The sequence below is a fragment of the Pezoporus occidentalis genome, unplaced genomic scaffold, assembly GCF_034315485.1.
Source record: "Pezoporus occidentalis ecotype Australia unplaced genomic scaffold, CSIRO_AGI_Poc_V1 ctg65, whole genome shotgun sequence".
In the NCBI taxonomy this organism is placed as follows: domain Eukaryota; kingdom Metazoa; phylum Chordata; class Aves; order Psittaciformes; family Psittacidae; genus Pezoporus; species Pezoporus occidentalis.
In genome coordinates, this window is record NW_026915998.1 from 3221333 (window position 1) to 3235107 (window position 13775).

The window sequence follows — 13775 nt, forward strand, 5'->3', positions numbered from 1 at the left end:
TTTTGAACTCTCACGTGTTTGTAGTACAACCAGGATTTAGTGGGGAAGTTACTGATAGTTCTTGAAATACATATATTGACTTTTTGCCGCACTGTGAGTGGACAGATTGGAGATCTGAACTGAACTGCAACATTCTGTGGAATTGGATTAACCTTACTTATACACACCCCTCCTAAGTGTTTCTAATTTGTCTCTGTTTTGGTGTTAAAGTACTTCTGAAACACAGCTCTGTTTATCATTCTCCTGGCACTCCTGTTGACTCCAGTGGGTGATAACAGTGTAAGCTCTGTTGCTTTTAAAGGATGCTGCAGTGTTGTTGACTTTGATAGGAGCACTTCTCTAAATAGGGAGAGTAGGATTTGCCTCTCTGTTATAAGTCTCACTGTTTGGGAAGAAAAGCTCTGGGGATTTTGTTCAATGATACTTAAATCTCCCTAGAAGCAAAAAAAAACCCAAAACCCTCAAACAACCAAACCCCAACTTTAAAAAATTGCACAAATGTGCAGGATTAAGCATTCCAAAATCAATTCTTAATTATCGTTTAATTGATTTCAGATCTAAAAAGGAAACAAAAAGGAAGAAAATTGTCAGAGATATTCTTTGCACAGGGCTTAACACCCATTTTCTGACAAAGTGGATATTTGAACAATACCAAAATTCTGTCATGGACAAAGCCACTGTGCACCAATATGCCTTTTGTTCAGTTCCATCACTAAGGAACAGAAGTTTGTCTTTATTAATATTTCTATTTCATAAGTATTTTCTGTTCTGTGCCTCATTTTAAAGTGCTACTGACACTTCTTTTCATCCACTAGCGTGAGAAAATAAGTGCCACATTTTAAAACTCCAGTTAAATTCTGAAGCAAGAAGTTTAATTGCTTATTATGTATTTCCAAGTAGTTAGTTTCCTCTAAGAATTGGCTAAAGATTTTCCTCACACAGTTCCTGACTCAGAGTTTGTCCTTTAGGTAGAAAATATTGATTTGCTTTTGTTTGGCCCTTGTGGAGAGCACCTTATCTCTAAGACTGGGTTTTGTTACAATGAGAGTTGACAGAATTCAGATTTAGCTGGGTGAAGTCTGTCATGGTCAGTAAAATTGTTAAAGAATTACAGTAAGAAAATATGATTTTAATCTTGCTTTTTTTTTTTGTCAAAGGCAATTTTTTATGATGCAGAGATTTTGGGGAGTTTGGGCTTATTGCAGTAATTCATGCTAATTGTCTCATCTGCTTCCTGTGTAATTTTTCTTCTATGAATATCAATGCCTACATTAATTTAATCCAAAATAATTAATAGCCAAACAATTAATAATGAGAGATAAAATCTGAATTGAAAAGAACTTTAAAAGATGTTTAAATATATTAATGATTGTTAGGACAGAAGTTAAATATTACGTTACATTTTTATCACAAAAAATATATGAACAACTGATAAAAAGTTATATGATTCTTTTTGTTATGCATGTCGATATTATTATTTTATTAGCATGCATATTCTGGCAAGTCAGAGCTCAGGCTTATGTACCATAGTTCAGGCATTTTGCAAGCTTGGGAAAAGGGTACTGGCCGTAGATGGACAGCCCAGACTATTTACGTGAAGTGCAGTGCCTGCCTCGCTGATGTAAGCAGGGAGATAGGTGCCTTTGAAGAGTGATTCAGCAGCTCTCGGTGCTGACTAATCACTAGATTTAGCCACTAGCAAACGCAAGATCCCCGGTGATGTTTGAGCTCCAGCCTTTTAGGGCTGGCATAAGGCTCTGACTCAGGGCTGTATCTGCCCACTAATGATCTAGTGCCTACAGCCGTCTCATACAAGACATCTGAGCCCATCTTGTTTCCTTAAAACTGACAAAACCCTCAACAAAATGTTTCTGCCGTAATGGTACTTTGGCTTTTCTGTAATATCCTGGTGACAGAGCATGGCTTTGGGGCTCTTGGCACCCTGAGGGGGCAGAGCCTGCTGCCCTCGCCTGGGAGAGGGTATCCTGAAGAAACCGGCCTCATGCACCTGCCTACAACACAATGACCTACAACACAACCGAAAATGCAGCAGTCACAGCGCCAGAAGTAAGTCTGATCCTGCAGCCTTGTGGCCTGGGAGTCACCTGAAGGGGGTTGGTTGGGTCTTTGGTTGAAAGTGTTTATATGTTTTTTTAGCAGATAGGAATTGGACAGAATAGTCAGGATCACTACTTACAGTCTTGGCTGACAGATGTGAGCTGCTGTTGTAACACGGGAGCATGTGCATTGCCTGTAAGGTTCATCAGGACCTATGCAAACATGACTTTCGTACCACAGTGGGGTGCTTTGTGTCCAGAGCTGTTTCTCAGTGTCATTTGTTCCTTTTGGTTTTAGCAGATCTTCCACACTGCTGAGAAAAGGGTGTTAAAAGTGTGAAGGTGGATTAAGTGGATGTGGAGGCAGTAGGTGAGAACTTGTTTCTGGCTCCCAAAACCTGCTGCACTCATCTATGCTCTCAGGCATGCTTGTGACATAGTGATGTGGAGGGTTAGCCAGGTGTGGCTAGAGGTGGAATGTGACCTGGCACACAATTTAACTGCCTGGTCTCTTACTGCTGGCATCTATCTTCAGTCACCAGGGGACAGACAGTGCACCCTTGATCACTTCTTTTCTGAATGTTTTAGAACATTGGCTTCAGATCTTCCTTTTTAGCAGCTTTCTGGCGGTCTCTATATTTAGGAGAATTATTCCACCAAGCAAATTGGTGGGCTCCATAAGTATGTTCTGTAGATGTTATCTAATTTTCCTTACTACAGGTATACCTACAAGCTGTAATAGAGCAAGCATAGCTTGGCCATTCCAGTTCTGTAGTAACAGTCTGATGTGCCTACTGCTGCTGGCACCAAGGACACGGTAACGTTGTTAGGTGTTACAGTCATGTTGTATGTGTGGTTATCCAAGCCGGAGGTATTTGGATTTCTAAAGTGGGAGCTTGAAAAGACAAAAGGGATAAGGAACCTTGGATATTTTTTTAAGCATCTGTAAAATATCCTTGGCCTAGACACTGTCAGTTTTAGGTGTCAATTTCTTCATTCACTTGAAATCTTGACACATGCACAGGCTGCCAGGACAAATGGTATCTTGCCTTCCAGCCTTACCCCAGCTATGCATTTATTCTGTCTGCCTTGTGCTGGTGCTAGCTTTTAGGATGTCATGTTGTGAATCAGACAAAGCAGATCATCCTGCCGAAAACATTCTCTTATTTGTTTGTTTGTTTATTTATTTATTTATTCAGGGGTGGCGTGGGAATGGGAGGGAGGAAAATTACTTTGCAGCCAGATTAATTTCCTGATCTCTCTGCCTGAATGCCACTGTCAACACAAGGAGGGGAGCAAAATTACTGCTAAATTAAAGTATTTGTGGACTGCCATCTTTAGGTATGAAAGAATGATTATTTTGTTAATATGACTTTGTTTTAGGTTTTGATACGCTATAGGTTGGGACTATATGTCTGTAATCATTATTCACTCTTGAAATGTAGAGTAGTTATCAGGCATGTTTTGTGGCTTTTCTGAATATATGTGTGTGAGTACTGTGGTATTCTTTGTTACTAGATGAAATACATTCATTGGTGGAGAAACATAACTTGACTTTGCACCACAATAGTCTTAGCATGAATGATTGTGCTGCATCTGCTTGATGGTGTTCATGCCTTTTAAACACATGTTCTTCTGAAGATATTTTATCTAATTCTTGCTGTTGCAACTTGGCTGTTTGCAAAGGGTGAAGCTGCTGAATAGCTCCGTGGTCTGTGCTGGCCCTGTGGCCATGGCTTCTAGTCTTGCCATTGACTTATACTGTGGAATTTTGTCAGTTTCTGTATATGAATTTACCCAGCACTACATTGCAGAGTCTTAACAGTCTTACAAAGTGCTTTTCATTAATAAAGGATGCAAATTCTTTGTTAATACTGCTATTATAGAAATCTTGCTGTAGAATTCTGATTGGTCTTTAATAAATGATCTGCATATCAAAAGTAAAGAACAAGTAATTCTGGTATCTGTACTTCAAATCTGTAAACATAATCATGGTAGTTTGGTTATAAAGTTCCTGAAGCAGACAGTTGTTTCAAATGTAGCTTATAGTTTAGACTGAAGTGAATATAATCTGGATAGATGTCTATCCTTTATAAATTACCAGGTTCAGATAGATGTAGTGAAATACTTAAATTTATTCTGTTCCCATATTTTCTTAGCTTATTAAGACAGTATGACCTTAGTGGATGTGGGAAGCAGTAGGGGAAAAACCTTAAATACATGTGAATAAACAGATTTCCAGACACGATACCATTTTTTTTCATTCCCTTGTATATGTATTTGAAAGTATTAGGTCACAAAGTACTTAATAACTTTGTAAATGCTGTTAGTTTTTCATGTTAAAGATTCTAGTTCTCCTTTTTTAAGCCTTTTACGCAGACCTCCCTCAGTTTACATGTGTCTCTTTGCATAAATACCAATAATGCTTTAATTTATAGCTGTTTGCTGTTGGGCTTTGTTTAAATGAGTTCCATCCAAAAGGAATCAGAGCCTTCTATTCCTGCAGAAATGAATAAACCACATGAGGTGAATTTTCATACAACCCATTTCAAACCTGGAGTTTTCAGGGTATAATTTAGGTATTGCATTGGTGGTTTATGACCATATAAAGTGTAGGTGTGTAGGTAGGAGGTTAGATAGATGTACTTGTAAATGGCTAGAAGCAAGCAGGCTGAGTATGGTCTCCAGCAGTGCATTTTTCAGCTCACAGTTTCACATCTCTATCCTAAGGCATTAGATGTTACTAATTCTCCCAAAGCCAAAGATTTGTTTTATAGAAGAAAATTCTGATTTGATTAAGATATTGCTTCAAGACCTAATGTTTCTTTAGCAAATCATGCCACGGCTGGAAATGTACATGATTGGAAATAAACTGCATGTTATCTGAGGAAAAGCGAATGGAATGATCCTGCAGAAGCAGCATTTAGTGTAATGACAGTATACTTAGATTAATTATAGCACTGCTTGCAGGCACTACTACATACTTACTGTTGTGTCAGCACTTTTGTTGTTAACCCTGTGTTGCAAAAGTTTATAATTTTGCTTTAAAAAATTAAGAAATCTCCTGGTTTGGGTTCAGGCTTTGTGCTGCATTCCCGGAATAAACTTCTAGTTAGGGCCTGAATTTTAGTTTTTGTATCCCTAGGCCTTCAAAGTGTATAGCTGTAGAAATCATTGTATCCATTTAATACGATGTATGTTTTCTACTCTGCCTGCTTTTGATGGAAAATTTCAGTTCAGTAAATGCCTAGACTGTGCTGTGATCGCTTCGGATGGTCTGCAATAAAGCCCTGAGATACTTGACCTTGAAAATTGGAAGGGATACATACGAATTGGAAGGGATACATATGAAGCCAGCATTTTTCTACTCGGTATGGGAGTTAAACTTAAATTTGGCTTAATCTGTTTTTATATGATTATCTACAATGGCTCTGAAGGATTGTTAAGGTCTGAAACAAGCCTTGAATATGGCTTAAAAGGCTGTTTACACAAAAATTTGGAAATACTCTAAAGAAGCTATTATAACTAGTTATGTAAAGTTACAGAGTAACTTTTAAAATAAACATTTGAAATTTACTATGGCCATACAAGTGAGAGTGAAATTAAATAACTTTTTGACTAAGTCATCAGAATGCTCTTTATCCTCATTTTGCTATTGATGAGACAGTAATAAAAGGTGAGCAAATAAATGTGCTTGTACCTAGAATGTCTCATCCTGCAAATGCGGGAATCTCTGGACATTTTTTAGCAGTTCTAAGTCTCTTACCTTCTCTTCTTTCTAATTTCCAGTCTTAGACTGTATTTTACTTCTTTCTGAGAAGTACTGGCAAGTGGCTCTTATCAAGAACAAATGATGCCATAAATCAGGACCAAAATCAATGATGCTGTGGGGCTGTAATAGTGAGATGCGGTTATGTGGGCCCAAGTGTTCTACCTGCCTCTGAAGCCAAGAGTGAGGCCCTGAGTACCGTTCCAACCCTTGGCTTCTAATTTACTGGCAAGTATATATATATACAGCTGTTCTGTCTCAGAGTGGAGGTATCAATATTAAACTCCTGTTTTAATATGTCATTCCTCATAATGCAAACACTAAAGAGCAAAGGGACATTCACTGTCAAGTAGCATTGCATGGGAATATAGAACACACTTAATCCTCTCCATCCTAAATAGTAGGATTTAGTAGTAGTAGGATTTAGGACTGGCTGAAAAGTCTGTCAGCATATTGGCTCCCTTGTTTTCTTTTGAACATGTGTTCTCTGTAGGGGCAAAGGATACTGGTTGCTCGAATAGAAGGACTGGTTCCTTCAGTTGGAGGAAGGTTTGTTTGCCCAAAGCAGCAGGGTCCTTAACATCATGACTGCCCATTTTCAGCTGTAGTTACTGCTCTTCTCTGTGATAGGTGGTAGTATAAACAAGGAATGATTTGTGCCGCTGGAATAAAGCCATGTGTGTTATGCCAAATATAAAATGAGAGGGCTGATATGAGTGCTTCTTGGACATGTCTTTCATTACCCTTTACGCCTCTCTTTCCTAATAGAATTTGGAGGAACCAAGCACATGCTGCATCCAGGGTTTTATTAGAGTGCTTTGCCTCAGGCCCTTAACTCCTTTAGCTGGTCATTACCTGACCAGTAAAGACCTCTAAACGGGTCATTAATGCTTAAGTAATAAACTGCTTCACAAGACTGTCTTGTACAGAACCTCTTCTATCATTTTTACAGTTACTGTTTTATAGATAAATCAATGACCAACAACTGGATATTCTTGTTTTGCTACATAATCTCCTAATAGCGGCCACAGCAAATAGGTGGTTCTTCAGTTAACAGTGTTCAGGAGAGCTGGAGATGGCCACACACAAGTGGACCTGGAGTTAAATGTAAGGGAAACTGGGAATAAGGTAAAGAATAAAGGCACATTCTGCTGTTAGCAGAATAGAGTATCTGCTTGTAAAGGGTGCTTGCTTTTTGGTTTTTGTTTGCTTTCTAGAAGTTGTATAATTTCAGTAGGGTGGCTTTTCTTACCCCACTACCATGTTAGGTACAATTAGGCCTCAGTACAGTCTGATGTTGGCAGAGAGATATTTCCTACTATCGCAGAAGTGACCGTTAATATTGTGAGTCTTGCACTCTACCATACATCTGTTGTTTTCAAATTTGGCACATATTAAATGTTTTCTAGATATGACAGTGAAAGTTAGCTGTGGCACATGTTTTTCTCCTGGTTCTCAACATGAAAATTCCTGCCCCTCCTTTGGCCAACATGTCTGTGAAAACAGGTTTCTGTGCATGAAGATGTACAGAGTTATTTCCCCCTGGAAAGACAGAAAGAGAAAATGCATAGGAGGTACCCATACAATTTTTTGGCAGATCATCAGGCATTTGACACTTCCATCCTTGTTAATATCAGTGTATCATTGAATGACTGCTGAGCGCTGGAATAAGCAATCCAGTCATTTACCTTTTTCCTCATGTTAGCCTTAGAGGAGTCTGTGCTGGGACTGTTGCAGTTTGTTTGTTTTTTGGCTTTGCTTTTTTTTCCCTCTCTGTTTTTCCGCATAATGCATGAATGTTCCAAAGCAGAACAAGATTTGATGCTGAAAATGGTTCTTTTTTGACACTGTGTTTCAATGGTAAAATGGAGCAAAACCTCATGAAAATTGATGACATCTTGTGTGATTAGTGCCCATGGAACAAACAATTTGTAATTATTTTTATAAGAAATTTAAAATGTGTCAGTTATGGCAATGTAAAACAATTAATACTGAACAGCTTGTTCTATGATGGGACTAACTGTTTTGCAAGAAAAAAATGACTGACTTTTTTCTCTTCAGCTCTGCATTGAATTGAGTTTTGCATTTGAGCTGTTATCTTGAATCTAACAAGAAAAAGTTATTTATTGAAAGAAACAATACAAGAAATACTTTTTTCTTTTTCTTCTGTTTTTGAGTAAAAAGGTATCTTTTTGAGTGAAAGCCTTAACCTTAATCAGACACACCAAGGGCTTTGAGGTGACCTCAGCGCTGCACATCATTGTGCTAGATCCTCAAAAGATGGTGCTGAAAGTCACAACATTATATATAGTGGCACAAGAATTCTGTGCTGACTTAAGTTTAAGTAGGGATGAATCTGACACAGCACTTTCTCAGTTTACAACTCTCATAACATTCTTTGCACCTGCAGAAGGATTTTAATTTGTTTAAAGCAAAAATGCACCAGGGCTAACATAGGATTAGAAGACAAGAAACTCTTCACAGATGGCAGCTCCATGACTGTCCCGTTGTCATCTTTGCAGAGATGCAGACACTAGTGCTGTAGCAAAACCAGCATTTGTATTGAATTCTTCCTTCAGACTCACTGGACAGAAGCTGTCCTGGGTGTCACTTTACTGTGTTAGAACGACATCAGGAATCAATTTGGTCCCATCTGCAATCTCCTAATATAATCAACCTCTATTCTGTTTAGTTCAACTCCCTACCTACAGTAAGTGATTTGTATGTGCATGAATATTAAACTTCCCAAGTAAACGTGCGAGTAAATATAAGTTGACTATAAAAGGAAGTTATTTATGTGCACTGAAAATGAGTGCCCATTATTGTTTTTATAAAAAAAAGCATTATATAGCGTCATCACGGTGTGAATAATGATTATTGCTCCCTTCTCTGATCGGAGAGAACAGCAGACCCCGAATAACATCTTTGTATTACTGCTTTCACTTCTGGTTAGTGTACTCTCTGTTAGTCTGCTTGTTGTAAAGATTTTCTTCTCTAATTTTTTAAAGTCAGACCTCTGTTAGAGAAATTTTTCACGACTCAACAGCTCTTAGTTTTTTTTATATGACTGACTGCAAGTGTATTTGCCTAGTGATTACAACAAGGCAGATACAATATTTACAAGCCTTAGCAATTCCTGTGCAAATGCAGTCTCTGGAGAAGGGCACAATAACAAAGCAAGCAAACATCACAGTTATCTAAATAATAAGAAGTTGCAGGCATTGGGGTGGTGACTCACAATGTGGATGGGAACCCTGGAGTTTTAGAGTAATTTATGGGGATGCTGCAGAGATGGATTTAAATTAAATACAGTAACTGCTGAAATATTTCTAAGTTAAAAAGTCAACTAGTGGTTAAGTAAATATCCTCTTGACCCCTTTTAGCTCTTGTGATGTACTGTTGTTTTAAAATATTTACTTTGAAATGCTTGAGTCATAAAATGACCCAGGAGAGATGGATTGACCACAGATAGTTAATGCATGGGATTGAGTTGCTTAAAATTTAAACCCCGTGCCCATTTTTATCTAATCTATTGTTCTTTAATTGGATGAATGAGGCTATAAATGGAGGGCTGGGGAGTCTAGAAAAAAATTGGTGAAAAAAAAATATGCATGGTTTCCTACAGTACTGCAAAAAGCATTAGGGGGGAAAATTTAGAGAAGAACAGATTCCTTCTTGTTTCTATAGAAACCAATAGTGATCAGGAGGGGAAAGGATTTCTTTCAAGTGTACATTTTAGTGAGGCTGGCTCAGCAGCTCAGCACACTGGAGGGCCAGGGTAAAAAACCCAACCCTCCAGTGGCTTGAGCTGCTGTGTTCCTGCCCCTGTGGTACCAACTGGAATGAGGATAACACATCATGGGGAGTCTCTGGTTTGCACTGCTGTGGGTGAAGAAGGTTCTTTGCACTGCCACGTCCCCTGGGGGATGCAGCCTGGCAGGAGGGCTCCTGGTGACTGAGCATCTCTGAGATGGGAAACCGGCTGCAACGGGAGCGGGCACAAATCGGATGTTAAAAAGGGGGAGAGGACAAAAGAGGGGAAAAATACTGAAGGAAAAGTGTGCTGTCCTGTATCAAAATTAACTATGTTAATTGCTATGAAGCAATTATCCCCTTTGGTTTTATCACGAGAGAATCATGGCCACTGAAATACCGTGTGTCAAAATGATTACAGCCAGGACTCAGTGACTTGCCTTTTGAATCATGATCTTCTTCCTAATGTACTACATAATACATAATCCCCTCCACAACAGAATTATATTCTTAATTATGTTCTGTTTTCCTAGTGTTACCTAAGTGTTTCCATAAAGAGCAGATTAGGGAAACATTTGAAAATCAAATTCTAAAGCAAATCTAAGTCTTAATCAATACAGTACCTTCAAAATAATCACAGGATTCCTCTAAATGAAGCTCAGGTCAAATGCAATGTCAAAAATAAGGCAGTTTCAATTTGCTGCAACCTGACGGATCCAAGAAGTGACTGAGGAATATTTGGTAACTGGCAAAGACACCTCTGTTTGACATTTACTTTTGCATGTAAACAATGGAACACTGTATATTGGCATCTGAATGTATTAGCTGGTGGTGATCCGAACCCTGGAATGAATTTAGATGGTTTTCCTTTCTGTTTATAAATACATAATCTTGATAACAAGGGAACATTTACTGCAATCTTGCTCTGCAGTTGTCAGAGGCGAATGAATCATTTTGAAACATAAACCTCCTCAGATCTCAAAAAATATCAAGAAAAACATAAAACATAAGGGAAAAGGATTATAAAATACAAATAAAAAAGGTTCTTAACATATTTAGAGGCCTATGGGCTGTAAACACTGTAGATTATCATTAATGAAACTCTCTGCCAAGTACACAAACCACAGTTCAGTAGCAGCTGTTAAGCAAGCATTGTTCAAAGCTGGATAATCCCTTGAACATTATACATTGTGGCTCTGTACCTCTTCCTACTAGTAATCAGATAATTGCCTTGCATTTTCTGTTACACATTTTTCTTTCAAAATTCAGTTTCATTCCTCTTTATATCAAAAGGCTTTATCTTGCAATAATCACTTAGGCAAAAATCCCGCAGAGGTCATCAGGCAGGGCTGTGGTTTCCTTTATGTTCTGGAAACCTGGTGTAATAGAATTCAGTAATTCAGTCCTGTGGTGTTACTTTGACTTTACAAAGCTGAAACAGAGAAGAATCCCACTCTACAAACAAGGGGCTTGAACTGCATTATAACTTAGCTATGTTGTTGTTGTTTTTTTTTGTATAAAATGGGATCTCCTAAGTAATTTGGGAATTAATTGAAAATACTTTCTGCTACTGTTTTTCACTTTAAAAGTAAGTTTGCTGCTACATGTTGGGAGGAGGAAGAAAAGGTGGGAGTCTATCTCATTCCATTTGTCCAAGAGTTCAGGCCTCATAGGAAGGCTTCCCAGGACATATATAAGTATCTTGCAGGGAGAAATTTGGAAATGATGACGACTATTTTTTTCCCAGCATTAAAATATCCTTAGGTCATAACAACACAGAAATAGTGAGCCATAGCCCTGGAAATTGTGAGTTCCCTTGAGCTCCATTGGCTATTAGGGTTGAACAGGGAGAGTAGCTTATCTTGCACTTCTGGAATTTCTCATAACCCCACAACAAAGCACTATTGATTTTTCTCAGCCAGGCAGGAGGGGAGGAGGGATTGAAGGAGGTCATATGTAAATGTGCTAAATTTGATAAACAGCTGGACCACATATATTACTGAGTCTAGAACCTCACCTGTGCTAAGGAAATCCATTTTATAAGCCCTGAATTGTGCATCTCAATTAGCACATTGTTTCTCTGCACTGGAGTGTTCAGCCTGACAATACTTACTGACACGGGCCATTCAGTTTAAAACCACCACATATTTTTGATGGGCACTGGCTTCACAAGCTGTTGGCATCAACTTTCTTAGTCCAAGATCTGGTTCCAATTCTAAACATCAAAGCAGATGGAGACATAATTCACAGAGCAGAAAATATGATTCATCCTTAAACCTGCAGGGTTGCAGGGACTGTTTCTGTCTAGTACTTAAAATTATTTTACATCACAAGGCATAAGCAGAGGTTTGAGAGATGGTGTCACACCCCCCATGGGCAAGGCATAATGGATATTTTCTAGCTAACGTATCTCTGTACATGTGTAAAAAGAAGAAATTGCTTTTAAAGAAAATAAAATTGCAACATTTTGTTTTCAAGAAAATGTAATTCTTTCTGTTCATTGCAGAAGCAATATTATTAAATGCCAGTCAGCAGGAAAAATTAGAAAAAGGATGGTCTGAAAGACAAAAAGAAATGCATTTTTCCTCCATTTTCAAAAAAATAAATTATCAATGAAGCAGGAGCTGTCTTTAGGCAAGGTTTCAGGAGGCAGATTAGATAGCAAAACTATTTCCTTGTTCTAGTGAGAGGCAGTTTTCACTGAAGATGGGAATTTAGGAGTATTTCTAAGGGAAAAAGTCTTGCAGCAAAACTGCAAATTGAGCAGCACTGCGCATAGAGCAGCAAAATCACTGATCCTTCTAGCAAGGTAATTCTAATTAAAAAGGCAACGTAGCCAACAAAGTACAAATATGCTCATCTCAGTTGCTGTACAAGGAAGGCATGTATGAAACAATATTATTTTTCTAAAGGGCAACTAAAAGGTTTGGAGAAAGTATTCCTCAGTTGCTTTGTTGTTAGAAGCTGCACTCTGTGCAGAGAGCATCTGCCAACAAATGTCTTCTAGCATATGCATTAATTTCTAGTATATTCTAGAAAAAAAAACCCAGCTCTGCAAAGATTAAGAGTTTTGAGTGAATTTACCTACATTAGGATGTTAATCTTGTACATTTCCAACAAAGCACTCGGACCTCTAAGAAGGTGGTGACAGTAGTAGTTTTTGTACTCTGTTTGGATACAGCCATTTGGGACTTGCTGGAGTGGTGGCTGGCTTCAACTGAAAGATTTTCTTGCCCTTAATTATCTTTACAGTTGTATAAAGCTCTTGCATTGTCTTGGCAGTCGTATGTTGGTTTGGATTTGCATTTCTTTAGAATACAGAATGTGTTAGGATCTGCCCAACTGTCTAAGCAGCACTGCTACCAAGGAAGGCTAAATAGTCTGTGATTAACTCCACATTTGTAGAGGACTGAGTGTGCCAGCAGTACAGGGTGGTTGACGGAGTTCACAGATAACAGTTGGGTATAGAACATCAGCTCCAAGGCTAATCTCACTGAACATTTATTTATGTTTGATTGTTAGAGGTAACACTGGCCAACTACAAAGGTTGTCCTGTGGTCTGTTGCTCTCGTTTTAACTTACAAAAGCATGTTAGTTGTAGATGATCTCTAAAGTTCAGATAGATGGACAATTTTGAGGAATGTTAATCTTTGGGTATTGGGCATGATTATGAAAATAAACCACTTTGTCTCCATACTCTATTAATTATTGGCATTTTGCCTTTCTTGCAAGTGCAAAGGGAAGAAGTGATATGGAAAACAGGTGAGAGAAAAACTGGGATAAGAGTCAGATCCCATAACTAATCCTGTTGTATTTTTCAGAGAAGCTGCAAAGCAATCAAGTAGGAGATTGAACACTGCTTTCCTCCCCCACTTCCCCTTCTTTTTACCTGGCCATATTCTGGATAAAACATTATTTCTGAGAAGTCTGAAACACAGCTGACCTGGTTGCCAGGCAAACAGAGTCTGAGACTTTTCTTGTATTTTAAAAGAAAACAAACCCCAACTGTTCACAGTTCCCCTTGAGTGGGATCCAGGAATGCCTTCAGCGGTTGACTCCAGATGATGGAAAGCTCAGCTTCGAGTAGAAGCCAGTCAGCTGCCGTTTGTGATTTGGGCAGGCTGCTTTGGGTGAAATGAAAAGGTTGAAAATCTTTGTCTTATTTTAGGGGAAAAACCACCACCATTTATGTCACT

General features: G+C 38.5%; 1 protein-coding gene across 6 annotated transcripts in view; it reads left to right on the top strand.

Annotated features, from left to right (window-relative positions):
* AFF2 (ALF transcription elongation factor 2) overlaps positions 1-13775 on the top strand; it is a 151233-nt gene that overhangs the window by 62454 nt on the left and 75004 nt on the right. Inside the window, exon 1 of one of the 6 annotated variants that reach the window (XM_062640403.1) lies at positions 1929-2067. The exons of the other annotated variants lie outside the window; for them this stretch is intronic. Coding sequence (XP_062496387.1) covers positions 2045-2067 — 23 coding nt within the window. The 5' untranslated portion in view covers positions 1929-2044. Of the gene's footprint in view, positions 1-1928; positions 2068-13775 lie in introns of those variants that run through there. 6 annotated transcript variants of the gene reach the window in all.